This window comes from Sphaeramia orbicularis, chromosome 10 (assembly GCF_902148855.1).
Source record: "Sphaeramia orbicularis chromosome 10, fSphaOr1.1, whole genome shotgun sequence".
NCBI lineage: Eukaryota > Metazoa > Chordata > Actinopteri > Kurtiformes > Apogonidae > Sphaeramia > Sphaeramia orbicularis.
This window is the reverse complement of record NC_043966.1, coordinates 13,096,063-13,122,880: the sequence shown is the minus strand read 5'-3', so window position 1 is coordinate 13,122,880 and position 26,818 is coordinate 13,096,063. Positions and strand designations below refer to the sequence as shown.

The 26,818-nt window shown below is 36.8% G+C and overlaps 1 protein-coding gene across 2 annotated transcripts in view; it reads left to right on the top strand.

Annotated features, from left to right (window-relative positions):
* The window catches only part of fstl5 (follistatin-like 5), a 339,290-nt gene extending 313,966 nt beyond the window's left edge, over nucleotides 1-25,324 (top strand). For both annotated transcript variants that reach the window (XM_030146006.1, XM_030146007.1), the window contains 3 exons: nucleotides 1,574-1,681; nucleotides 7,932-8,056; nucleotides 22,911-25,324. In XM_030146006.1, the coding sequence (XP_030001866.1) occupies nucleotides 1,574-1,681; nucleotides 7,932-8,056; nucleotides 22,911-23,613 (936 nt within the window). In that variant the 3' untranslated portion in view covers nucleotides 23,614-25,324. The remainder of the gene's footprint in view (nucleotides 1-1,573; nucleotides 1,682-7,931; nucleotides 8,057-22,910) is intronic.
* The last annotated feature ends 1,494 nt before the right edge of the window (nucleotides 25,325-26,818 follow it).

The following is a 26,818-nucleotide window of genomic DNA, read 5'->3' as shown; positions in this document are numbered from 1 at the left end:
TACTCTTGACCTACGCACCGATGTGGTGACTGAATAACCCGGAGACCTACCTCTGTTCCACTTTTCATGGATACTGTAACCTGGCAACCCTTCACAGATATTGTAACATGGCAGCCTGTGCAGTCATCTTTAGAGGCAGAGTCTTTTGACCACTCTAACCCCTCGTAGCAACATTTCTTTTCCAGACAGGATTTTTACTTTTTAAGCGTGGCTCGGGGAGTACCACAGTTCATATGCGACTAAATCCAGCCCCCTTTTGAGTGGGTTATCAGCTGTGTCCATGGGTTTGTGGGTGTGTCGGGTTAATCCAGGGTGGCTCCAGTCCCTGCTGATGTATCTGACACCGTGATGACTGTTTATAGTTCAAGAGCCTCTCAGGGACCTGCCAGTGAACGCGCTGGCGTCCCAGAGACTGTCACAGGCTCATTATTCAGTCGCCTGGAGGTTTAGCTTCACTGCATTATATTAGCAGTTGTTAATTAAGCACCTGAACCCATTTCTCATCTGGAATAGAAAAAAAGATGCAAGTTCTGGTTTTGCTTTCCCGGATTTTCACTATCTTATTAAATTATAACCATGATTGAGATGTGTAAAGTCATAATAATGAGCAAAATGCATATTAGAACTTGTAACCCACTAAATGCATGTTGACAGGTTTTTAATGAGCGGCTTTATTAATTTTTTGCTCGTATCACATTATTTGCAGATAAATGTTAGCTGTGCTTGATTTCTGACAGATCTGCAGTCGATGCTTGAGCTACAAGAGCATATTGGCTGAGGATCTTGATAATCTTCGTCAGCCAGAGGAAGTTGTTAGTCAAGAGAAAAAGAACAACATGAACACCTGTTTTCTCAGATGACTACATGCTCAGAGATTAGTTAGGATTCAACAGATATGCTCATCTTATTTGCTACATCCCTCTCAGGAGCCGTTTACTCTCAGTGATACAATATATATTTGCAGAGGTAAACAATACTATTAGGACTTCATAGCAAAACAAATAGTATTGCAAGCAAGCTGCAGTCTAAGGGGATTCTGTGAATACTGGGGTGCAATAATTTTAGTGAAAAAAGATGATTGCTTTTTTTCGGCTGTCAAGGGGTAAAGCTGCTGCATGCATTCTTTTCCCCAGTGCTTTTCCCTTTTCCCTTTGAGCCTCCTGTCTATTCGCACTCAGGTGGACATAATGCATGAGGAGCCTTTTTCTGTCACATGCGACTCATCTATTGTTCTGTCTTGGAATATAGCCACGGTGTGTCAAGGAACGGATAAAGACTGAAAGCAATTACTTCACTGTGGTAAAGCAATTGTGTCTGTCACCACTTGATTTGAAATGCAGTGAACGCAAAAAAACACCTTTATAAAAAGCGTACCTTCAATGCGCCTTGTTAAAAGAAGACCTGCTCCTGTCAACCCATGAAGCATTAGTGTGTAGGAAAACTTTTCAAAGCATTACCACCACACATCAAAGAGGGATCTCTTCAAAAGCGCAGCCGAGATTGCTTTAAATTGTAATTCTGTGGCCCTGCTGTCTTTAAAGGCTCAGGTTGATGTGGTTGTGTTTCCCTGTAGACTGTCAGCACCGACCCTTATCCCGTGCAGCTCCACTATGACAAGTCACATGACCAGGTGTGGCTGCTCAGCTGGGGAGACATGGAGAAGAACTTCCCTACGCTTCAGGTAAGATTACACTTTTTCGTCTGTCACATTATGATGATATTCATGACTCTTCAGTTTAATCTTTGTGACACTGAGCCTGTTTATATACACACTAAAACTAAAATTATCACTCCAATTTCTTTCCAATACTCCGATGCCTTCATGCACGTATACCCGTTAATCTGATTTATTTAGTTCTTTTACGTCTGGGTGCTTCTATGAAACTGGTCCCATGAGACTCTATTTAAGAGAGGAGAAAAAAAACAGTACTATGGTCAGTGGAGAATAACACGCTTTTTTTTTTTCTTCTATTATTATATCACCATTTAAACATAAGAAATTTGTTTATTTAAAAGTTAACTTTACCATTGAAGAAAGTATCAGACTGTGGAAATGCATAAATACACATAAAGACAACAGTTATGAAGGTGACGCCATGATCTGTTGAGAGTTCCCGAGGATGTCTCTGAAGCTTCAACACGATCAGACTTAGAGTGATTTTCACCTCCTTTTATTACTTTTTGACCTCCATCTTGAAAATCAAGGTGAAATATGACAAAGTTAACAGTTGGTTTTGGTGTTATTAACGGGTAACATGTGAGGACACTGAACCATTTCACACAAAGTAAGATGTCTGTTAAATTATCTTTTAAATCAAAGAAGAAAAAAAAGATCATATATGTAAATGGTGCCATAATTAAAATGGGATTAAAAGTCTCTCACAATTTATCACAATTCTTTTTTTTTTTTTCCCCAAAGTTTGATCTCATGGCTCATACTGGAAGGATGGGACTCTTCTGTACCTGTTTATTTATCATTATATCCAATCATTTCCATATCTGACAATCATAAAATCACTATACAGTTGTGGAAAAAATTCTTATACCACCCTTGTTTTCTTCAATTTCCTGTTCATTTTAATGCCTTGCACAACTAAAGGTACATTTGTTTGGACAAATATAATGATAACAAAAAAAATAGCTCATAAGAATTTAATTTCAGAGCTGATATCTAGCCATTTTCCTTGTTTTTCTTCATAATAACCAAAATCACTCCAGTTCTTACATCAATAGCTATGGCATTGTACTGACAAAAACAGTGCTTTTAGGCATTCCGTGTTTTCTTTTCTGTTTTAGCCTGTGTGTATCATGATACACACAGGAGTTAGTACTTGATTACATAACCATTGTTTTTGATGACTTTTGATGATCTAATATTTTTTTCCACGACTGTGTGACATGCAGTAGCACAACGTGAACATATTCTTGAGGCATTAAAACCCTATAAAAGACAGCTGCATATGAAGTATGCAGCCAAAGCAAAGCCACTAATTAACTTAAAATTAATCAAGATGTACAGTTGAGGCCAAGGGTGCATGTGTATTCTGAAATAGGCATAAGGAAATAATTGAGAGGATGAGTTATCGAAAACATGTCACACTGTCTAAATAAGTTATCATCCTAATGTTTACAGAAAAATTAATAAATAAATGAAGAAAGAATTTAGTTAATTACAGAGAGTTAATTTTAGTTCAGTTTTATTTACATAGTGCCAATCATGGTATATAATTATCTCCAGGCACTTCACAAATTAAGGCCAAGACCTTAAAATGCTATAATAATATACAGAACCTGACTCTTAGACAAAGCAGAGGTGCTCAGTGCTTCATGGGAGTCAACCAACAGCCTAGGACTATACAGAACTAAGGCAGGTCAGTCATAACTGTGCGTCTACTCTATGAGTTTAGTCTTAAAGGAGAGATATTTTGCTTTTTTAAATGAAATTATGCATCTTAAACCATTTCTTTGTGGTCTATGTAAACTGTAAATGCTATGCTTGGGTCTGAATTCTTCATTAATTCAACTCCACAGGTCCATCTTCAACCCTGTTTATGAGTAATGACACCAGAAAGGGCATTTTGAGCGCTGGCCCTTTAAATGCAAATGAGCTACTTCATGCCCCACCCCCTCCAGATTGTTAACTGTGCTGCTCTGTCCCATTCAACCACTTGTGTTCGTTAATACAACCAACAACTGAACATTTTAGTAGTGATGTCCCGATCTGGATTTTTTTCCTTCTGATCCAATCCGATTTTTTTAGGATTAGTTTTTCCGATACTGATCCGATACCGACTTTTTACAATGAAATTTTGATTTAAATTTGGAGTCATTATTAATAGGTTATTATGCTATTATTTGACTTGAGATCACAGTTGAGCTGAATGTAGAAGCTGAACTAAAACAACTATGACACCTTTGACTCTTAATAACTTTGGTACAATTTTTGATCTTTCCAAATTCATACTGTGGGACAAATTAGAACCTTTGGCGGGCCGGTTCTGGCCCACGGGCCGTATGTTTGCCATCGCTGTAGCGTGTCTATGAACAGGTCCACCCAGGGATTATATGGGGGTGTGTTCTGTGCCGTACATTAGTGATGTGTGGATCAGCGGGTTACTCGCAGGTTGGGTTGGGGCGGGTCAAAAGACTGTCAGTTTATTTGCGGGGGTGGCTTGGGTCGGGTCAAATAATTCCACAAAAGCCCCTCAGGTTGCAAAAAAACACTGTCTTGTGCATCACTACTGGACCTTAAAGTGAAAGTGAAACTTATAGATGCTTTACTAATTCTTCTAAGCCTCCCGCTGTTGTGCAGGTAATTTTCCTTCTACCTACTTTCAGAAACTTTAATTTGAGGGAGTAGTACGTTTGTTTACTGGAACATTCCTACATTTTAGGTAATCAGCTCAAAGTTTGGACATATTTTCAGTTTTTACTACAGCCACTGCTGTTGATAAAACAATTATGGCGTACTTGGAGAAATGTTTGTCAGAAGTCTTGACCTTATATGTGCAAATGTCGTGACTAGTTATAAAGCGTAATAAATTAAGCAGGAATTAAAACAGGTTGTAGAAATCCACTCGATTTTTGGAATGAATAGAAAGATTGCTTTGCAGCACCTGGAGGGTTCAAATTCAAACTTTTTATCTGTTAGGGTCCAAATACACAAATAAATGAATGAATGAATGTTTATTTCAGTTAAATACAAAATACAAAACACATACATATTAAAAAAACAACAAAACAAAACACCTACATATTAAAAAAAACAAACATAAAATTAACACATTTTGTAACTGAAAAAGGAAGAAGCTGAAGCCAGAGGCTTATTTCTGCTTCTCCTATTTACATCCTTAGTCCATGTCCACACCTTAAATTGCAGCAGATAAATATTTAAACTTAAATTATACTACATTCAGTGTAATAAGTTATTTTGTAATCATATTACTTTCATAGCCCTTCATAGCCTAAATGAACCAAAGACTAATATAAGTGGGTTTAGCAAAAATATCACTCCTTTAAAGGTAGAGGAGGAGTGTCTGCGTCCTGGAGCTGGTTCCACAGCAGAGGAGCTGGACACTGAGCACTCCTAGTCTACTTCTAAAAACTCTCACAACTGAACAGAAGTAGTCTAATCCTGCCCAGTGGACGCCAAGTGTTGGGTTATAAGACACTATGAGGTTTCTGATACGCCACAGAGCTTTGTTGTGTTGGGCTTTGTGTGTTAGCAGTGGGATATGAAAGTCTATTCTAGATTTAACGGGGAGCTATTGAAGAGACGATATTATTTCTCTTTCTGGCTCCTGTTGGATTAAGTGGAGGCTTTTTAGGGAGTTATTCTGACATCCTCATGGTAAGTCAATTACTCTCAGTCCAACGCCACCTATTACAATGTGTTTGATGGTGGGTTCAGATGCTCCTCATAAGCCTCTGTAAGACCAGAAGGATTTATACATGGACGAAATAGAAATAAATGAATCAATACAGCTCTACTTGAGAAATCTCATTCGACTTAGGAGTCTTCTTACACATGGTTTAATGTTCATCCTCTGCAAGACAAAAGATTGGCCTCATTAGCATTTGTTCAAAGGTCTAAAGATGTTTGATACATGCTCTGTTAATGTATGACCTGTTGGTTAATCTGCAGATTATTTACTTAATTATTTTGCTTATAATTGTGTCAAACATCTTCAGGTTGATTGATTTTTAAAAAAGTCCAAAACCCATGTAATTATAACAAGAAACAAAAATAGCCCCATTTAAGGAGCTGATGAAGAAAAAATATTTCAAGTGTATATTCATTCACTGTCCATAAACACAGGATGCTTGTCTGTCAGCAGGATGACACAAAAACTACATGAAACAAAACTGAATGTAAACCTTTTTCATAACAAGTTGTGCCAGGCACAACAAACCCCACCCCTCACACATATTGTAGCTTATTTTATGATCGATCCAGCTGATGTCATCATGTGTACGCATGCATGCTGATGTCAGCATATCAATTGCCTCTATATATGTGCTAAGTTTGAAGTAAATTGAAACAAAACTGATGTTTTTACAGACATGTGAAATTTCACCCATTATAAGTAAATGGGAGGAAAAAAAAAAAAAAATCCCAAAAAAATTTGAACCTTCACCTACTTTCCCCAAAATGTAATCACATCTACTCTGGGTCACTGGCAATCTATAAGTCAATTTGATATGAATTTAACAAATAGTTTTGCTACGACAGACATGTGAAATTTCGCCCATTATAAGTAAATGGGGGGGGGGGGGGGGAGATTTTGAAAATTCACACAAAATTGAAACTTTGACCTACTGTTTCTAAAATGTAATGAGATCTATTCTGAGTCACTGGCAATCTATAAACCCAATTTAGTATGAATTCAACCAATAGATTTGCTGCTAGTGTTAACAAACAAACAAACAAACAAACCAAAAACAATACCCCTTGCCTCCCCTTTGGGGGGCGGGGTAATAATTGTCAGTTAAACTAAATGAACAAAACAGGAACACTCATAATTTGCGCGTGTTTTAATGATGTTGTGGAACAGTAGAAAGAGTGGACTGTTGGCCTTGGTGGACGTCGAGATCATGTTTCTGTAAACAGAATGAACAGACTGGGATAAACTGGGATAGTGGTAGTTTAGAGCTGACTGAAGTATCTACTATGTGTGGGATGGGATTTAATTAAGTGTCAAATGGACATCAAAAATGCAGAACAAAGGCGACAAAGACACAAATTAACAAAACTCAAATGACCAGTTATATTTACGACAGTCCTTTTACACAAACAGAGTAGCAAAATCTGAAGGGGTTTTTTGTTTGTTTGTTTTTTAAGGCGACACATATACAATATTTTGCAAATAACCATATGATCCCCCTATTGGCAGGGCATGATGAATAATTAAATATGAACACATCCAAGTCCATCTATTCCTCCCCAATAAGATAAGAATGTGTAATTAATGCTGCCAGCCTCACTGGGATTTCATTTTTCAATTGATTTGTTTGCCTTGCTCGATGAGAACCAATTAAAAGTCACTTAGAGTCTGTAAATATGTGGACAGTGACAGATTTTCAGTTGTTTTGGTACTGTAATAAAGCACAATAAAAGTGAAAAGAATATAAAGTGCTGAATCTCAGCTTTAAATTAACAGTAGCTACATTCAGTTTTGGCAAATAATGTAGAAAAATTACCTCCTTTTATGCTCAACTCAAACAAAAGTAATTCTTGTGCTACTCATCCAATATATACAGTAATACCCTCAAATTACAACTCCACATTATAGTCCCTGCATTTTCCGTTCAATGCGCTATAGAACATTTACAGATTACACTGATGCATATTTAATGCACTACAAATAGAATCAACACATATTTTACTGGTTTTCCTTGTTTCCGCTCAGAGCCATTTGGATTCAGCTTGAGTGCCTGGATGTGGTTTTGCTTATTTGTAAATCCAGCTCGTCATCGGCAGAGCAGATATTCATAATGCAGGGTTCAATCTGCGGCGATTTGCTTTGTGCCACAATCAAATCACATCCTGCCTACACACAAGCACACGTCTGCACGCTTCCACGCATGCACAAACATTATTTAGACACCGATGACAACACCGCACACACCACCTCCCACTGTGAAGCTCCGTCTTAGTAATAAGGCGAGGAGTTTCATACCAAATAAGAGCATCCACACAACAATTATTTCACTTATAGCTGAAGCCTATTAAATGATTTATCTCAGGTGGACACTTTGAAATGAAACATTTTCGTCCAAAATGAAAAATAAACATGTCAATTATACAATAATTTCCATCTGGTAATGAGCTCCAGATAAGCACAAGGCTCAGACCCAGGTGTGCTGACAGGCAGCACAGAGTGGATTCATCAGCCTCATGTTAAAACACGCTTTCATCTGCTGCTCACCAGGTGATCAATCAGGCCAGTGGACGAGTGTCCCACCACACGGTCCACACTCAGCCCGTGGGCAGACGCTTCGACCGGGTGGACGACTTCTTCATCCCCGCCTCCAGCCTCATCATTAACCACGTCAGGTATGTTCAGCGTTATCCAAGAGAGCTCTTAATGCAAATTGATTTGAAAGTTAAATTCACTTTATTGGCATTTAATCACTGCCAGACCCAATGTAATAATCATTTGTTTTGGCCTTTGTGTGGAGAGCATGAGTCAGGAAAGAAATAAAAAAAAAAAAAAAAAATTGTAGAGCAGCTTCACAACAGGACGCTGTCATATGTCTAATGCATCTATGTTCAGGAATCGAAACCTCTGTGTTCGGATATTTCATGATAAACAATGGAGAATAACAGTTCAATGTGGGAAGGACATGAGGGCATTGGAAGCTTTTTCGATCGATGGGTGAAAATGAGGAGCTCTTCGAAGAGGACATTTTGTGGGCCCACCGAGCCCACTGACTGTGGGCTTCGACTATTGGAGGTCGATAACATGTTTTCACATGTGTAGGTGGAGTGGCACATGTGAACTCAGCTGAAGGACAGACCATAGATAACTTATACTTTTATCCTATTTGGTAATTAATTGTTTAAGACTTTAGCTAACTTACCAATAAATTATCATATCAATACAAAGAGTAGGCGTCTATCTGTTAAAGGTGTTAACCCAGTGGTTCCCAACCTGTTTTGGCTCATGACCCCATTTTAACATCACATTTTTTTTTGCTAAAATTAATTTGTTTTTGATCATGTAATAGTTTGCTACACTATGTTGCAAATAAACGTTAATTTTAGACAACATTTATATATATATAAATATATACATATATATATATATATATATATATATATATATATATATATATATATATATATATATACATTCTATATAATGAATATTATTATGGACGGAGGTAGAAAAGCCAGGTGTAGATTACTGCACAAAGTGAGAATTTTATTGTCCTTGGTCAGGATATGTACAGTCAGTCCAGCTTGGATTTACAAGGCTGACAATTAATACTGAACAAACAAGAACTCAAACTATGAATTATGAAAGCGCTGCAGCATATTAACCCGACCACAATGACCATTTTAAAGATAAACAGTACCACAATGCTTCAGTTTCAGCTTCAGAGTTTGTCATGTCTTATGTATTGGGATTGTCTCTCTCAACTCACCATATATTTTTTATTAGTACGTTTTTTTTTTTATCAATTACTAGACATTTCAGGCAACTCCATTTGAATTCCAGGTGACCCCACGGTTGAAAAACACTGGGTTAACGTGTTGCTGAACAAAATATAAAAGTAATGCATAATCACAAGATATGTTGATTGTGTAGACCAAATGGAAATGTTCTTTTTGTTTTTTTATTAGTTTCTATTTTCTATTGATAACTCACTAAACTGTAGGAGGGGCTGCTTTAACCTACAGAGCTGCTGCTGCTTTAATAAGTACAGTGGGTAGGCGAACTAACACAGCTTAAACCTACACCTTTTCAGACAATATTGTTTTGTTGTCCATGAAATGTAGTGTCTAGATTAGTGTTTACATTACATCCCTCTTTCCATCTGTCAGGAAATGAGTTCATTATCTTGGTCGAGTCACTAGGAGTGATCTTTGTGATGATGAGGACATACAAAGGCAAAACTGTCAATTGTATGTCAAAGCAAATGTGGTAGCACGCAAATTTAGCATATGTACGAACAAAGTAAAGCTAACTTTGTTCAAAGCCTACTGTACCCAGCTGTACACTGCCCACTTGTAGTGGAACTGCAGCAGAGCCAAATTCAAGAAGCTGCAGGTTACATACACAGTAAAAAATGCAGTGTCATTATTTCAGAGTCAAGCGACTTTAACCTAGATTGAGTATTTTTAGCTATATGGACAGTAAACCAGCTCCGACAGTAGAGTTAAAAGTCATTGTAAAGTTGTGCACAGATACAGTGTAAAATTCAACTCTATAGAGTGATGATTAGTGCCAGTCTGCCGCATTGCATTGTGGGTACTGGACATTTTACTCATTGTGTTCTATTTTATGTGCAGGGGTTCAAGGTTTTGTTTTTTTTGTTAATGTTTATTTAGGTTAATATGTCTGTTTTACAACATTTATTGGCCTTCTTATGTTTATTTTTTTTGTGAATGTGACACCTTTTGTCAAACCTGTAGGCAGAACAATGCTGAACCTGATTGTCACTATGAAGCTATAATTGTATTACAAGTTAGGAGGATTTTGCTCTTTCAAAGGAAAAGCATGATCTAGGGCATGGGTCTGCAACCTTTACTATTTAAAGAGCCATTTTGGGTCAAAAATTAAGAAAAACTCACTATGTTTTCTGTCAAAGTGCTGACTATGAGAAGCTCTTCAGGATGAGTTGCTAAAGAATATGTCAAGATTAAATCAAAGTTTTAGTGCATTTTCAGAATTACAAAGAAATTACAGAACTACATTAAAGAAAATGGTGACATTTGTCATTATTGGGATGTGCAGCGAAAACCACCTGGTATGTGAAGGCTGTCTTTGCAATGGAGTATACAGATGAATACCTTCAGTGTCATAAAATAAAAGTACTCTACATTTACTACTAGTAGTATTTTTGTTTTTACATTAATTTGGAGAGTAGTCACATTTTTACAATTGCATACCATCAGAATAACATAATGGTTGTGACAATAACAGCAAAATGGTTAAAAAAAAATGTTTTATTCATTTCCACGTTTTTTGACAAAACCACAGGGAGCCACTGGAGAAAAGCTCAAGAGCCAAATGTGGCCCCGGAGCCACAGGTTGTCCACCCCCCTTCTAGGGTGAACGAAACCCATAGAGTGAACTTACGCTCTTTACCCATTGACCCCCACAATTCTACATTGTTTCAATATAAGCATAGGGTGCAAACTGATGAAGAAAATAACACTGTAGAGAAATAAATATTAAAACATAATAGTCATTTTCAACTAAATTCAGAGTAAAAATAGCTCTATAAAGTGTAATCATATTACTCTTAAAAGTGTGAAAACACCACAGTGTTAATTTTTGTTTTATTTCATTGTTAACTTTGACACTGAATTGAGCAGAATTAACTCTGAAAATCTGACACTGGCCATAGAGTCAATTTACTCTAATTTTAAGTGGGACCAAATGTTATCTGAAACAGAGTTAAATTCAACTATCTAAGAGTTAAATTGACACTGTTTATTTCCTGTGTACAATGGTATGCTGTGCTTTCTATTGAAGGTCCCACAGTGGGTGAGTGCCAGTCAGCTGTTTGTATAAAATAATGTCCCCACTCTTAATGCTGTGATTAAAACTTGATGTATAAATTTATAGGCAGGCAGACTGAAGCTGTCACAGAAGACAATTATAAATGCAGCTGTCAGACCTGGGGAGAGCAGTGTCAGGTACACATCTGGACTTTGGAGACAGTTCTTATATGTACTATAAGGTTAAATCTTACTGCATGTGTGTGGTTGTTTTTTATATGGACCTTTGAGTCTGAAGTAAAGACTGATTAATTCTGAAAAAAATGTCAGTACAAACTGAAAAAATCAAACTGAAAAGAATAGATAATAAACAGCAATAACTAACTTGTGCAGTTAATCTTTAAACCTTTTATCTTCAGTGTTTCTCACAAATATGCATTTCTCAGGATAAAAAAACACAAAACAAATATCTGGATGCAGATCTACCTGTAGATATCCATTAGCATTAGCCTGTAATGAGCTCTTATGTTCCGTTATTTCAGCCTCAGACTGTGTTCACAGCACCATTTTATTCAGTCAGTGTTGAAAGGATTCACACTTTTGATGTTCGACTGTTTTTCTTTTAATTTGTTTTGCGTCTGTATAAAGTCTTATTTTCTGAATGCTTAAGAATTGGGGCTGTAACTGATGAACGTCAACAGCGTGCCTCAGTTTAAACACACCTGTTCAGAGTGGCTTTTAACCCTTAGTGCTGAGGCAATATTAAGTTTTAATCTGTGGTCTTTTTTATCACTGTGTATTGTGTCTTACTGATTTATGCATATTTATGGTATCTGACTAAACTGTTTCTATTTTATAATTTAATCATGTTTTAGATGTAAAGCACTTTGGTCTTCTTCATGTTGTTGTAAGGTGCTATATAAATAAACTTTGATTGATTGATTTAAAACCTGTTAACCCTTTCAGATTTAGTCCGAGATTATAGATTTGAAGGCCTAGTTTATGACAGTATCCGTGGGTTTGTGTGTGGTGGTTTCAGATATTTACTGTCTGTGCTGCAGATGAGAACATGGCTAATCATCTGAAATAGCTCTAAAAGAAAAGCCTTTTTATTTTTTTTTTACATTTCCAGTCTGTTCAACAACAGCCCATAATTGTTGTTATTATATAATGTTCCGTTGTCTATTCTGGCAGGTTGGTCTTTTGTTCATCTGAAACCTGAAGCTTCTTTTACCAGCGTGGCCGGTGTTTAATAAGCACCTTGCTTTTACCACGTGTGTCAGTCAAACAAACAGTTGAAGGTGTAATTATGTTGCTAAGCATCTGGAATGACCACCAGTGCAGACTCATTTTAGACAGAGGACGTGTTCTTTGAATGTGCACGCCGATGACACAAACTTTAAAACACTGAATTACACATAATGTTTATGAGCCCTGACAGTTTCTCTTTGACAATAGCTGATCTAAATGAGCTAGACCGAGGCTACTGCTGGACATAAGGGCACGTCACGGATGAACAACAAAAGTAAATATCAAATTAAACATTTTTTATTTCAATTATCAAATTTTTTTTTTCAATATTTACAACATACAAATAATATTAACATTTGAATATTATATTCAAATGTATTTTGCATAGATATATGCAGTTATTAATTTCAAACAGTGTGTTTAGAATATGACATAAACAATGTAATAGTCCAATATCGATGTATTTGGAACACATTTAGTTTATTTATGAGAGTTTATAAAATGAACCCGAAATGACGGCAGAGAACTTTGTCACTTTCCAAACATTCACACTCATAAAACTTCACCAATTTTTTCTCATTTCAAAATACATTTTCCTGAGAATATAAGTAATCACCTACCCAAAAATATAAGTTTGGTGTAGATTATTGTAATTTTATTATTTTGACCAGATTTTAACCTACCCTTGACTTCACCCAGTTGATGGAGACACTTGGGTTTTTGTTCAGTTAATGATAGATTTCACAGAAAAAGTCATTATTTGTTCAGTTTTCTTTGTTTCTGATGAAATAACCTGTGAATTTACTCTGAGTTTTAATTAATGTCTACATGATCAGTGAATTAAATATAGGAAAATACATGATTTACACTGACAAAACTACAACTGAAGAGGATAACATTACAATTACTCTCTGTCGCACTCTGAGATTCCGCCGAATGAAAAATGCTTTATACATGCAATTTTATTATTATTATTATCATTATTATTATTATTATTATTATTATGGGAACTGCCACAAAAGTTGCACCAGGTTTATATGGGTTAATTTGGATTTTATTTCTTCCACAGACACACTGGAAATTGAAAATACATTAGGTATAAAGACACAGTAGGGGATAGTTGGCATCTTTCATCTTCCTCTTTTAAATTATTGTAGTATGCCAGTAAAACAAACAAAGTGCAGTGTGTATTAAATGACCAGTGCGGTTTTCACCAGTCATGAGCCTCTCACACTCAGGCTTAATGTGGACAGAGGAAGTCAGTCCCAAACGCTTGGCTAATGTCACGCAGAGGCCAAGTGTAAAGCAAGCGGCCTGGAGGATTTCAGGATGTTAACGCTCTCCTGGAGAGGAGGCACAAATAGTCCAGTGTGTGTTTGTGTGTGGTGGGGGTTGTGGGTGGGATGGCGTCGCTGGCACAGCTGTAATTAGATCCACTGAGACCAGCAGGGAAGATTGCAGGAAAGAGTGGCCTCATTTTTTGCAATGTTGTGTTAGGAAATTGCTATGTTTACCAGTGAGCTGCTCATCACCTTTGATGCTTTTCAATAAGTGAGCTGCTCCATGTTACTGCTGCTGCCGCCGCCTTCCACACCATAGCAAATGTAACTTCATACAGATGTTTACGAGGAAAATTAAAATATGTGTACATCAGTCTAATGTTGTCGTCGTCTTGGTGATCACATCCGATAAGAGGTGTGAACGGTGTAAGTAACTGTTTTTTACACTTTCATGCCCACAATAATCATGGTATCATGGCAGAAATTCTGTGATACATAAAATATGCAAAACATTCATCTACAATTCAAAATGTATGTGTAGTTGAAGAAGAAAAGATAGCCCTAAAAAGCCAAAAAGTAGGATTGTGTTACTATTTACTGTGTTGTGGTGCCAGGTTCACAAAGTTGACGACTGAGATGAAACGGCATATGAAAAAAAAAAAAAAGTGCATAGATTTTTGCTTATCGTTCCTTTAACACAAACTCCAGAGTTTAAAAAAAAACAGATATCTGACATCACAGCATCGATAACAATCAATACAACATGTGCCATTTTGATATTTTGTCTGACCATTGCTGTCGATGATGTCATGGTATCTGATGTGTATTGATAGTAGTATTTTATTTATACAATGTTTATTAATCAGTCAAAACTAATAGTATAATAATAATATATTCAAATACTTTGGAGTTGTTAAGTTTGTCTAACATGGTACCCACATTAATATAACATTTTATGAGTATTTAATTTGAATGTTAGCAGAACTGTGAATATGATTTTTTAACACATCTAGAAATTGTCAAAATTTTTGTCTTGACCTTTTTACAGCACTGGAACAGAAGTAACAAAGTCTAGAGATAGGTTTGTTTATGTGAGACTAGCAAAAATTTGGTAGTTTCTAATCCATTTGGAGGATTAGTTCAGTGCTGGTGTCAGTGTTTCCATAGAATTTGTGAAAATCGCCTTTAATTGTGAATGTCTTAATTGTGTTAATTGTTTCATCTAAAATTGTCACTGAATTTGTGGTGATTAAAAAAAAATAAAAATAAAATCATAACAGTATTAAGATGAATGCCTGTATGTGAGTGGAATGTATTATCATTTTTAAAGTACAGCACATGAACTACTGCAGTGTGTGTTTTGTACTTGGTAGGTTGTTTTATTGCAGATATTAGGAAAGATTAAATTAACTGGTGCCTTGTGGCTCTGGTTTTGATCTAATACCCCCGTTGGCAGGAACTCACCATCAGCTATCCTCCTCTGCCCTTTTACAAAAAATGTTAAAAACAGACGTCTGTTATTGGACTTTGGAGTCATTTTGTTAAAGAATAGTCTTGCCCTCCATTTCATAATGAAGAGACATGTCGGCCAGTGCAACAGTGAGGCTCACTGATGTGTTTTTAATTGTTTTCAGATAACGGTGGAGCTAAAATGGAAACACAGATAATGCCAGTTGTGGGAAGAATTCATTGCTGTTGTTACTCTTCCATTGGACTTGACAATAACAAAAGTATTTATTACAAAAAAAAAATAAATCATCCTTTAATTAGAGTGCATTACATTTAATAGTCTTTGTAATATTTGTTTCCACTTCAAACCCCAGTCAGTGAATTAGATTTGGTGTAGCTAGATGGCGTTTTTGTTGATGCTAGCAGCAGAATATATTTTTAAAATACACAAGGAGTATTACAGCATTTCTTCTGTACTTGGTCAGTTGTTTTATTGCCGATATTAGGAGAGCCTAAATTAACTGCTGCCTTGTGGCTCCGCTTTTTTGATCTAGTGCCCTTTGTTGGCAGGAACGCACCATTGATTAGTCGATTTAGCAACATGAACAGTGTGCGGACATCCAACATATATTCAGCAACTTCTGGGGATTGTTTAACGGCTGGGGATTCCCTCAGCAGCTAATATAAAGTGAGCAGGAACTTCTGTGGACTGTCATTCATTACAACCATCGACTTACAGTCCAGCGACTCTGCATGTCAGCAAAAAAAAGGCTGCTATTTCTTATTGTTACCCACATCTACAGTACCCTGCAGCTCTGGATGCCAACGCCTATTTTTCACAAATTTCTAATCATTGCACAGACTGCCTTTTGGCAAAACAATCCAAGCGAGATGTGTTGATTCAATGTATTTGTGCAGGAGGATGGGTGAACAAGAATTGCTATGTTATGGATATCTTTTACTGTGTAGCACTCATTGTTCACTGTTGATGGCTTTTGGCCTGGGGATCTTTAACTGAACTGCAAAGCGAACACAACTTTGGGGTTAAGTGCTCAGACTCACTTCTACATTATTGACATGGAGATGAGTTATTAGAATATGAGTAGCTTTAGCTGAACATAACCGTGTTGTGCAGAGGCAGGGAGAGTTGTCAGTGCATTAATCGTTGGTACAAACGACAAACAGCAGCTGTCACTTTGGCTGAATGCAATCTGGATTTGCCAATGAAGCAACCCAGCTGTGTTCACATCAGACTGAGGCCAAACATTGTCTGATTATTGATTTATCAAACATGGAAAGCTGGTGGTGCAAATATTATTTTCATTGCAGGATAAATGCAGCCCTAACCATTACTTTCCAACCATTTTACCAATAAATCACAATACAATATCAGTACCCGCTGATCTGTCATAACAGCCACTAAGTTCAAAACAATACAGTATGTACACAGTGGACCGGTTACAGCACAGTCCTGATATTGGTGTGTAAATCATCAGCCACGTCGCCCCGAGTATAGAAAAGGCAAATGCATTTTTAAGCTTTAAACTGCACAACATTTTTAAGATGATTTTTCAGTAAAACTCACCTGTCTCTTGCGGTGTAAGAAAATATCGGTTCTGCAATATATTGCGATATTTCATTCCACAATACTGTATCGATATTAAAAAGTACTGTATCAATGTTTTTAGGTATTTATTCAAATGCAGATATTGTGGAGGTTCATTTTGTTTTTTTGTTTTGTTTTTTGTTTTTTGCTTATATTTTATTTATTATTATTTAACACTCTTTTATTAAATAATGGGAGTTCCTTTGTTGGGATTGCACAAAAATAATGCTATGATGTTAGTTATGAACTAATAGAATATATACATTTGAATCTGTAATGTCTGTAAAACATAATTTAAATTTTAACACAGGAAAATTTTAGAAAATTAGAGCTTTTAGATTAGATCCTGTTGTGATCAAACAAAATGTGTTGAATATTTGTGCTTATTTCAGATGTAATTCAATTCCTCGAGGAAATAATCATTTAAAAAAAAAAGAAACAAACAGTATCGTGATATATCGTATTGTGATCCTAGTATCGTGACTTGTATCATATCGCTAGATTCTTGCCAATACACACCCCTACCCATCTCTCAGCTTCTTTCTGTAAATACCATTGATATACCAGAGGTTTGGTGTCAAAAGGACTCCAGTGAATTTACTCTAAACATAAAACTACTATGTGTACTTCAACATAAAAGTCAAAAACCTCCAATCTCCCACCTGACATAGAATGAGTCTTTACTTAGTCATTTAGGAGTGACTCTTCCCACTTATATTAGTCACTCATTTATGTTATTTATTCAGTGAAGAAGGAAATGTCACTGTTTTTCTTGATGCCATTATGGTTGAATAGTTGTTATTGCGTTTTATTGTTCATTGTGTATCATGTATGTGTTTTATGTTGTTTGGACTTTGTATGGCTGCTACCTTGGCCAGGTCTTCCTTGCAAAAGAGATTCCTAATCTCAGTGGGACTTCCTGGTTAAATAAAGGTAAAATAAAATAAAAAATAAATACATTTAAAGTAGAAATAAGTAAATACATATGTATCTGCACAAATACAAGAAAGAGTGACTTACTGCGAAATAATATAATTGTTGGTAGGTAATGCCATTATTTAACTGTGTGTGATATTTAGTGAAATCTGGTCGAGGCTGCTGAAAACCAGAGCCGAGGTTTGGTTCTAGGCTTTTTGTTCAGGGTCATATTAAAACTGCAGGAGCTGAAATCACAGGGGGAAAAACACCAGAATATGAAAATACACTTCCTTCTGCAGCTCTCTCCTCTCAGTGAAAATCAAAAGACTTAATAAAAATATAGATGAACCTGACGCTCTTTCATGCCGCTGTGCAAAGAGAAGACATCCGTGTTGAGTCAAGCAGTGGAATTACATATATGAACAGCGATCAGTAATTACAACTGTCAATCATATATATTTAACCCCCTACCTGCCTGAAAACACCTGTGATTCATCTGACGTCTGCACTATGGAGCAAATTCTCTACAGTCTGAAAATGTAGCCTACAGATATTGTTAGAATTTGTGTTTCCCGTCTCCACTTGAATTCCCTGAAAGGTAATTATGGAATTTTTTATTCAGTAATACCAAAAAACTATCAAGCGCCGCAGCTTCAACTGAGGATATTTTGTCAAGTAAAAATACTATTCAATAGATGCTCCACTCTTATTCAAATTGCATACTATTTTATTTGTCAACAACATGGTAATGAAATAAAGATGTTTCTGGTGGCTTCCAAGTGGCTGCTGGTTCACATGCAGCCTTTATATGCTGTGAGTAAAGGTCTATTTCATGCCCGTTCAGCTGTCTGACAACAGGAATGGAAAAGTAAGTAAATAAGATCATTATAGTGAGTTCAGCCGGATTCATACATGCGATGCGAGCGCATACGGCAGGAGGGGATTAAACAGAGGTATAATGGGCTGGAAAACTGGACACTGTCTACAATCTGAGAGACCGTGAAAGAAGAAGAAGAAAGCATCTGTGATGTTCTGCTCTGTGCAATTGTGATTCTAGGGATGCACTAATTATGACATTCCAGGCCGATAGCAATGTTATCTAACTATTTATTTTGTTTGGGGGTTTTTTATTACTTATTCTCTCTTTTGCATCAGGGAAGCAGAGCAAACTCTATCACATACTGGGCTGAATTAACTGTTTTAAAGTCTACCAGAGCCACACATTATCTTCAAGTTCATACAAATTAATTTAATCAAATGAATGAAACAATGTTCTATAAAATACAACAGATCAATATGTGCCCCTACCACAGCTGATAGTGGCTGTTTTCGGTAGATAAAGATACCAGCACTTAGGGGCAGGGTGCGATTTGTCTAAAAAACAGAGGGGGGGGTGTTTTTTTTTTTTTGTCGGAGCTGGGGGGTATGGGCCGGTATGAGGTCCATAACTAATGTAACTAATGCTGGTGTGAAACAAAAAACAAACTCATTTTAGTTCACCCCAATATGATCTCAAGTAAAATAATAACTTATAAGTCATAACAACTCCAACTTTTACTCTGTTTTTGTGAATTATGAAAATATTTACATTTACCAAGTATCTTATCACAAAAAATGTAAATAACCTGAACAAATATGATTAACCAGAAATTTCTTACGAAAGATAAGTGCAATTTTACAGATGATATGCATCTACAAAGACATAAAACATTTAGGAAGAGACATCTGGGTCTGAAACAATTGTCAAGTTCTATTCTGTCTAGTCTGGCAGATAAGAATGGAAGTGGTTGATCCGTTACGCACTGCAGTTGATAATGTGTAAACTAATGAACATGCCGGTCCATTCACAGTAGACAGAGTTTAGTTTAATTGCGTTTATTCAAAGTAAAAACAAAAGCTCAGATCTCCTCTTTCTGACCCAGCTGAGCCTCCTGCTTTAACCCGGCGGACACAACGATCTCTGGATCAATGATTCGTCCACAGGGACCATTATGTGCCTCATGCCTTTTCCAACAGCCATTTTCTGTTCACAGGTACAGACAGCTTTGTGTTCAGATGGCATAAAAGATGATGAATGATGGTGAAATTGAAGTGTCTGTCAGCATCGATCTGCTGGTGTTCACATTTAATTGAGGCTTGAATATTCCCCATCTACACTGTTCAGCTGTTAACGTCTAATGTGCCATTAACAGACACTTTGGGTTTTCTAATGAGCAGCATTTTCACTGATCCATAGCCACATGCAAGTCTGCTGTAATTCTATTAAGAAGGGCTGTAGATGATACTAGACGGTCATAGAGATTGTCAGGGAGCAGAGTTTGGCTGTTAAAGTGGCTAAATGGACCCAAAAGCAACATTTAATTTTTCTCCATAACATTTCTTTAAAATTGTGCAAGGTCAACAGATTTTATAATTACTCAGTGCAAATCAATTTGCATTTGTGCTAATGTCATATTGATGTGAAGCTTGTGCTGCTTTATTTTAGACGTTAAAGCAGAAAGGACCCTTTTAGAGGAGTGGGATGCAGCTTTTAAAAGCAGGATTTTCTCCGTAGACATTCTTTTTCTATTGATCATAGATTTAAGTGTTTAATGCATCAGTGAAAATCAAGAATTCATGAAGGATAAAAATGTTATAATTGGAGTTTAAAGTTGAGGCTGAATGTAACTAAGAATGGATATTTTTATTCAATTTTCTCCTATACATCTTACATTACAATTTATCATCCTCTTCCGGACCAGTTTATGTCATATATATTTCCAAATGTATTTCATTAAGTGTTTTTTATAAACTCAAGCATAACGTGTTCTTTTAAGACACAGGTGTCAAACATGCGGCCCGGGGGCCAAATTCGGCCCGCCAAAGGGTCCAGTCCGGCCCTTGGGATGAATTTGTGAAATGCAAAAATTACACTAAGATATTAGTAATCCTTTTAGTTCAGGTTCCACATTCAGACCAATTCAATCTCAAGTGGGCAGGATCAGTAAAATACGATCATAACATATAAATAATGACAACTCCAAATCTTTGTCTTTGTAAATGTAAATATTTTCATGTGTTTACACTAAAACAAAGTATAATTTTGCAAAAAATGTGAATAACCTGAAATGTCTTAAGTACAATTTTAACAATATTCTGCCTGCTATTAAATGTTTTGTGTGTTTGTAGATCCACTGTGATCTGTAAGTTATAATGTACATGTGTAAAAGATAAACTGAGGCATCATATTGTTAAAATTACACTTATTTTTTCAGTTTGTTCATGTTATTCACATCTTTCGAAAGGATAGTTTGTAGATGTAAACCTTTTCGTATTGTAAATTTACTTTTTTCACTCTAAAACAGAGAAAAGTTTGGAGTTGATATTATTTATATATTATTATGTTATTATTTTACTGGTTCGGCCCACTGCAGATCAAATGTAGCTGAATGTGGCCCCTGAACTGAAATGAGTTTGACACCCCTGTTTTAAGACAATTTTTCTCCAACTTCAAATAAATATAAGCCTTAAAATCTACTTGGAATAAGTAGAAAATGAATCTTCAAGAAACTAAAATCTGTGCTCTTCTTAGCTCCTGAAAAGCTACATTTTCATGCTGCTTTTCCACTGCAGGTATCGGCTCAACTTGCCTTAACCCGACTTTTTGGCATTTCCTCAGTGTGAGTAAAGACCATCAGATACTGCAGTATGTCTAGAATCACCTTTACTGAGGATCCGAGCAAGTCAGAGCAATACTAAACATGTTGTAAAATCATGCAGATGTGACATTGGTTGAATCATCGCTGCATGTGTCATCATGTTGTTACATCGAACGATAAGGCAAGCTAGCAAGAAATGTCCAAAAACAGCGGAGGAAGTTTTAAGAAGGCTCTATCTGGATGAATTGACCACAGATTGGATGTGGGTGCTTTGATGAAACTGGTCCCTAAAAACAGGACAGAGGGGCTAAAAAGTCAAACCAGATACAGACTAAAGTTAAGAAGCAAGTTTGGAAGCACTTTGGGTCTATTTTCGAAATAAATATTTAATAAGATAAAGGAAAAACTTTTTCAGATATCACATTTAGCGCATGCAAACAAAAATCTGCATGTAACACAGTAAAATTACATGAAAATTATGATCTACTATTTTTTTCAAATATCTTTTTGTTCTCTCACAGGTACATTTTGGGTATCTAAATATGCAAGGCAGAGTGTTTCACAAAAATTGACTTGTAAAATCACTTTAGATTTATTCGTGTTTAAAGGGGCAGGTTCCAAATATATCGTGAGTGGACAAAATGAGTTACACACAAAACCTAGACAGAGACTGCCGATTCATGAAAAACCCACATATCTGGATTAGAAAAACCACTAAGATTGCCAAATTTAACACAGTGTCTTTATTTATAATGGTATATAAGATCATTTCCAGCCATGTTTTCAAAATAATAGATATAGATATAGATAGATGACACCTAGGTAGCTTTCCCTGTCCCAGTTTTGGTTCTATTTTTGGCCCCAATATTTTATTAAAAATACATTAATTTTGGAACGGCTGAGAACAAGAGTATAATTTTTTTGCATTTATCTGTGGTCATTTTTAGGTACTCTGAGGGGGAAAGCACGTCTGAATTTCTCTTTTATTATTGGGTCTAAAAAGCTGGAAATGTGCCTGATACCAAAATAAAGGTTATGGTTACAGGTTAAGTTTCATCCTCCTCCTTTGTTGCGTTGCTTGTCATTGCAGTTGCACTGAAGACAATGCCACTAATATGCCAACAGCCTCCATGGACGGTACTAAACATACAATAGAAAGGCCAAACCCAGCTGAGGTGATACAGACAGTGAGGAAGTAGCATTAGCAATGTAAGCATTTAACAGAAAGTGACGGTACAAACATACAACGAAAGATTATGATGCACTGATGCATATTTAAGTACCAACAGTAAATAAAGTACAGCTCATCCTTAAACCATAGAGTATTAAAAGGAACCATACACATAAACACGGGAGTAAAAATGTATCAACGGGCATAAAATATAATAGTACAACTGTGACCATTTTACTACAAGTACATTCTGGTGATTATACTTACATACTTTTACTTTGGATTAAAGTGCACTGTGTTTACTGTAGTATTTTCACATCATGGTATGAAGCTGTGAATTCTTCATCCACCAGTGTTTAACCTTAGATCAAATATGTTATTGACCGACTCATTTTCTTTGTTTTTCTCTTTAAATTGTTGACAGATTTGGCCTCATCCTTCATCGAAATGAGCCTGTCCTCCACAAAATCGACCTGGAGACGACATCATACGTGAAAAACATCAGCTTACAGGAGTATAACTGCATCCCCAAGTCTGTGGCCTACACCCATCTTGGCGGTTACTACTTCATCAACTGCAGGCCCGACTCCACCGGCGCAACACAGCCCCAGCTCATCTTGGACAGCGTGACCGATAGTGTGATCGGACAAAACCGCGACGTCACCGGCAGTCCCTACGTATCTCCAGACGGTCACTACTTGGTCACTGTCGACGATAGCGACGGCCTGATGAGGATCCAGACCATCACGGAGCGAGGGCAGATCCAGGAGCCTTTCGACATCCACACCAACCTCCACCTGTCCGACCTGGCCTTCCAGCGCTCCTTCACTGAGATCCACCAGTACAACATGTTCGGCAGCTCGGGCCGGCAAACCGACGTCCTGTTTGTGGAGCTGAGCACCGGCAAAGTCAAGATGATCAAGAGTTTGAAAGAGGCGACCAAGCCATTCGAGTGGCCGTGGAGCAGCAGGAACAGGGTCATGGTGAGCAGCGGACTGTTTGGACAGTACCTCACGACCCCGTCCAGAGAGTCCCTCTTCATCCTGGACGGACGACTCAACAAGCTCAACTGTGAGATCACCGATGTCCTCAAAGGAAACGTGGTGGTGTGGGTTGGGGATTCTTAGGTCATACGTCGACACCCAATGAGCTTTGTTTTCCTCAAAGGTACTGTTGCACTGAATTCTGTTGCAGATTTTTTAATTTTATCGGAGCGAGACATGATAACAAAACCAAATTGACCATTTAAGTCCAATGGAAGAGGGACTGCCATGTAAAAAACAAAAAAAACAAAAAAAGAAACATAATGATAAAAAAAATGCAGTGGATTTAACTATGAGTATAACCCTAAGGCTAAGTCTGAATCAGTTTTTTCCCCATAAAGCTGCTTGATGGTACATTTGGTATGACTAAATATGTGAAACTTTGCATAATTATTCAGTCGGTTGTATTCAGTGTGTGGGAATGCTGTAGATAATCTTTTAACAAACTAATACTTAAATGAATTGGCAAAAAAGACATCCATATATATACTGTATATGTCCAGTAATTTCAGTTTGCCCATCCCCGACTTTTTCCTGTGCCTTCAAGGAAAATTCCGCTCCATCAGAGGAATTAGCGTAATTATTCCCAGTGTGACTGCAGACTACACCTCTTTCTTTGACCCCTCCATTTGTGATGAGTGTGGTTCCTCGCAAATCTCCCGCTCTCTTCTACGAGTCCGTCCGACGCTGCCGACTTAGTCTAATTAAAACGAGCCCTTACTGTGATCCCATCCTGTTTGAAGTGGAGACTGAGAGACAGAGTGGTTCATTACAGTTGTGCGTTCGGTAACCTTTGATCTGAAATTATAACCAGCGTTGGAAGGTTTGCAATGATTTTCTTTTTTTTTTTTTTTTTCTTTAGTCCAAAGCTGAACAATTGGAAGTCAGTGGTGATAGTTACCAGCTTTATACACTTACACATTGTGAAATGTAGGTATTTCAGATGTTCTTAGCGACGAGTCAATAGAGCACTTGTATGTGAAGAAAAAACCTTCTCAAAATTTAACCATGTTTGGACCAACAAAAGATGAGTAAAAAGCATCTTAGACTGTAATTGAGTGGATGCGGAGGACATGCTTTGTCTGCTCTGTCTGACAGCGCATTTCAAGTTGATGTTTTAATGTGAAGTAATGAGCTAGCTCACAGGGGAGTGGGTAGTTTGTGGTGTTTGCGTAGAGGGTCTTTTGAGGATGAGCTTTGAATAAAACAAATCTTTCTGCGGTAGATTCGTAGCTGTGAGAAATCTGACATAGTTGGCAAGTCGATGGAAAACTGTTTGCTAGCTGGACACATTTCTATGCATCTTCACCCTAGCACTCTATGACTCACAATGGGCAAATGTATCTCAAATTTAGTATGGACTTTTGATGTGTACAGATTACATAAAGTCACCTTGCTTTTCCTTTCCTTGCTGTTAAGGCATACGTTTTAGTTCTAGTCTCATTTAATCCTTTTCTTTCCTGTCTCATGTTGTTTTCCAGCCCTTAAACTCAACAGTACTGCTGATAAGCTTTTTTTCTCTCTCTGTTCTGTACATAGCAGCTGACTGTGAATCCATTAGGTTTCCATTAATGTACAGATTTAACACATTTCTGTTGACTTTCCGATGACACTCCTTTTTAAGAAATTAAAAAAAAAACAAACAGCTGTCATTCTTGTCATCTTGTACCAAGCACATTGTGATCACTTCCACCTTCATATAGCCATGTCCTGTATGTTCCTTCATGTGACTGTAATTTATATAGAGAAAACACGTTTGTCATTTTACCCAACAATAAAACCTATACCATGGAAATGCCGTGTAATGTCTGCTCCTTTCCTCATTAAATCCTGCTTAAATAGGTCTGGGTACACAATCACACGATGACAAGTTTCCTTTAGGAGCAAAAGTAGATTGTTGAAAATTATTATGCGACAAGAGATGCTACAGAAACAAGGTCAAGACTTGGTTTTCCCTAAGGTGCACTTATCTCACAGCAAGGCTTGCACTTTAATGTACGGTTATAATTAGCAAAGAAAAAATATTTTATAGACTTACATTTATAGATTTATGAGAAAGTGGGCGACTTCTTATGGAGTCACTGTGCAAGTACTATATAAAGATTGGATTCTTAGGTTTAAATTATGTACTTGTTCACTGCAGAAAAGTTTCTAAAGTTGCTACAAAGAAACGGATATATTCCAAATACACACTGTCTAATTGTGTAAGGCACAACACAAATTACTACACACTTTGATGCTGCAAAAATACATTTCATAAATGTTTTAAAACAATGAAACTGACCTTTGTGTAAATTTTCCGTCAGATAGATATTCTACAGAAGTTAAAGAACTAGATTTTTTTTTTTTTTTTTTACATGAACTGTGGAGATAAAGATGATAAATAATTCAGTCAATAAAAGCTTAATAAAACATTGGCACCCAAAGTCTAGGAGGTGTTTTGTACATTTAAATGTGTGGAGACTAAATGTAAATTAGTCTGCATATAAATTAAACTGATTGTTTTGGAAAAGCCTGTATTTGAGGCAAAGTGAACCAAGTCTCCCCTCACTGCCAGAAACTCTTCTTAAAAAAAAAAAAAAAAGCAAAGACAAAGATCACATTTATTGAAGAGACTGATGAATTAGTGTAAGTTAATTTATAAATATAAAATGTAAATGCACTTAATTTTTGCAGACTGGGTTCTTTATAAAGTCTTACATAGGTGGTATTAACATGAAAGTATGAGCAGGTTGGGTTCTTCTTATCTTTATACTGATGTTTAAGTGGGGTACACACATAAAAATAATCAGGCTGTTTTTGTCCCGATTTTCCCCCTTACCAACCAAGGACGGCAAACACTAGATTATCTTATGTTTTATAAGATTATCCTATAAAATAATCTTGTGTTCTGAGGTGTGTTAAGAGTGAATTTGTCCTGATAATCAGCTCCGAAATGGGTCGGGGCCTACAATCGTAAATATTCAACTTGTTCAATATTTACGACCAAAAATCTTCATGTATGTGGGGAAAGCCGACTACTCCCGAGTCATGACTCCATGAATTGTGACGTGGAATGAAATGTAGCCAATCAAGAAGCGAGCTGACTGAGGAACAAGGAAGCAGGTTTAAATAAAACAAACATGGCTGACCTGAAACAAAGTTTGGTGGACTTCAGAAATTCGTGATTTTTCCGGCAAAAATAGTCCCAAGAACACTATCATTCCCTCCTCTCGTATGTCCTCTTCCATGTTACGTGTTGTGTTCTCTGGTTGTTGCTATGTTTCTTCTTCGTTTTTGTTAGATTGAA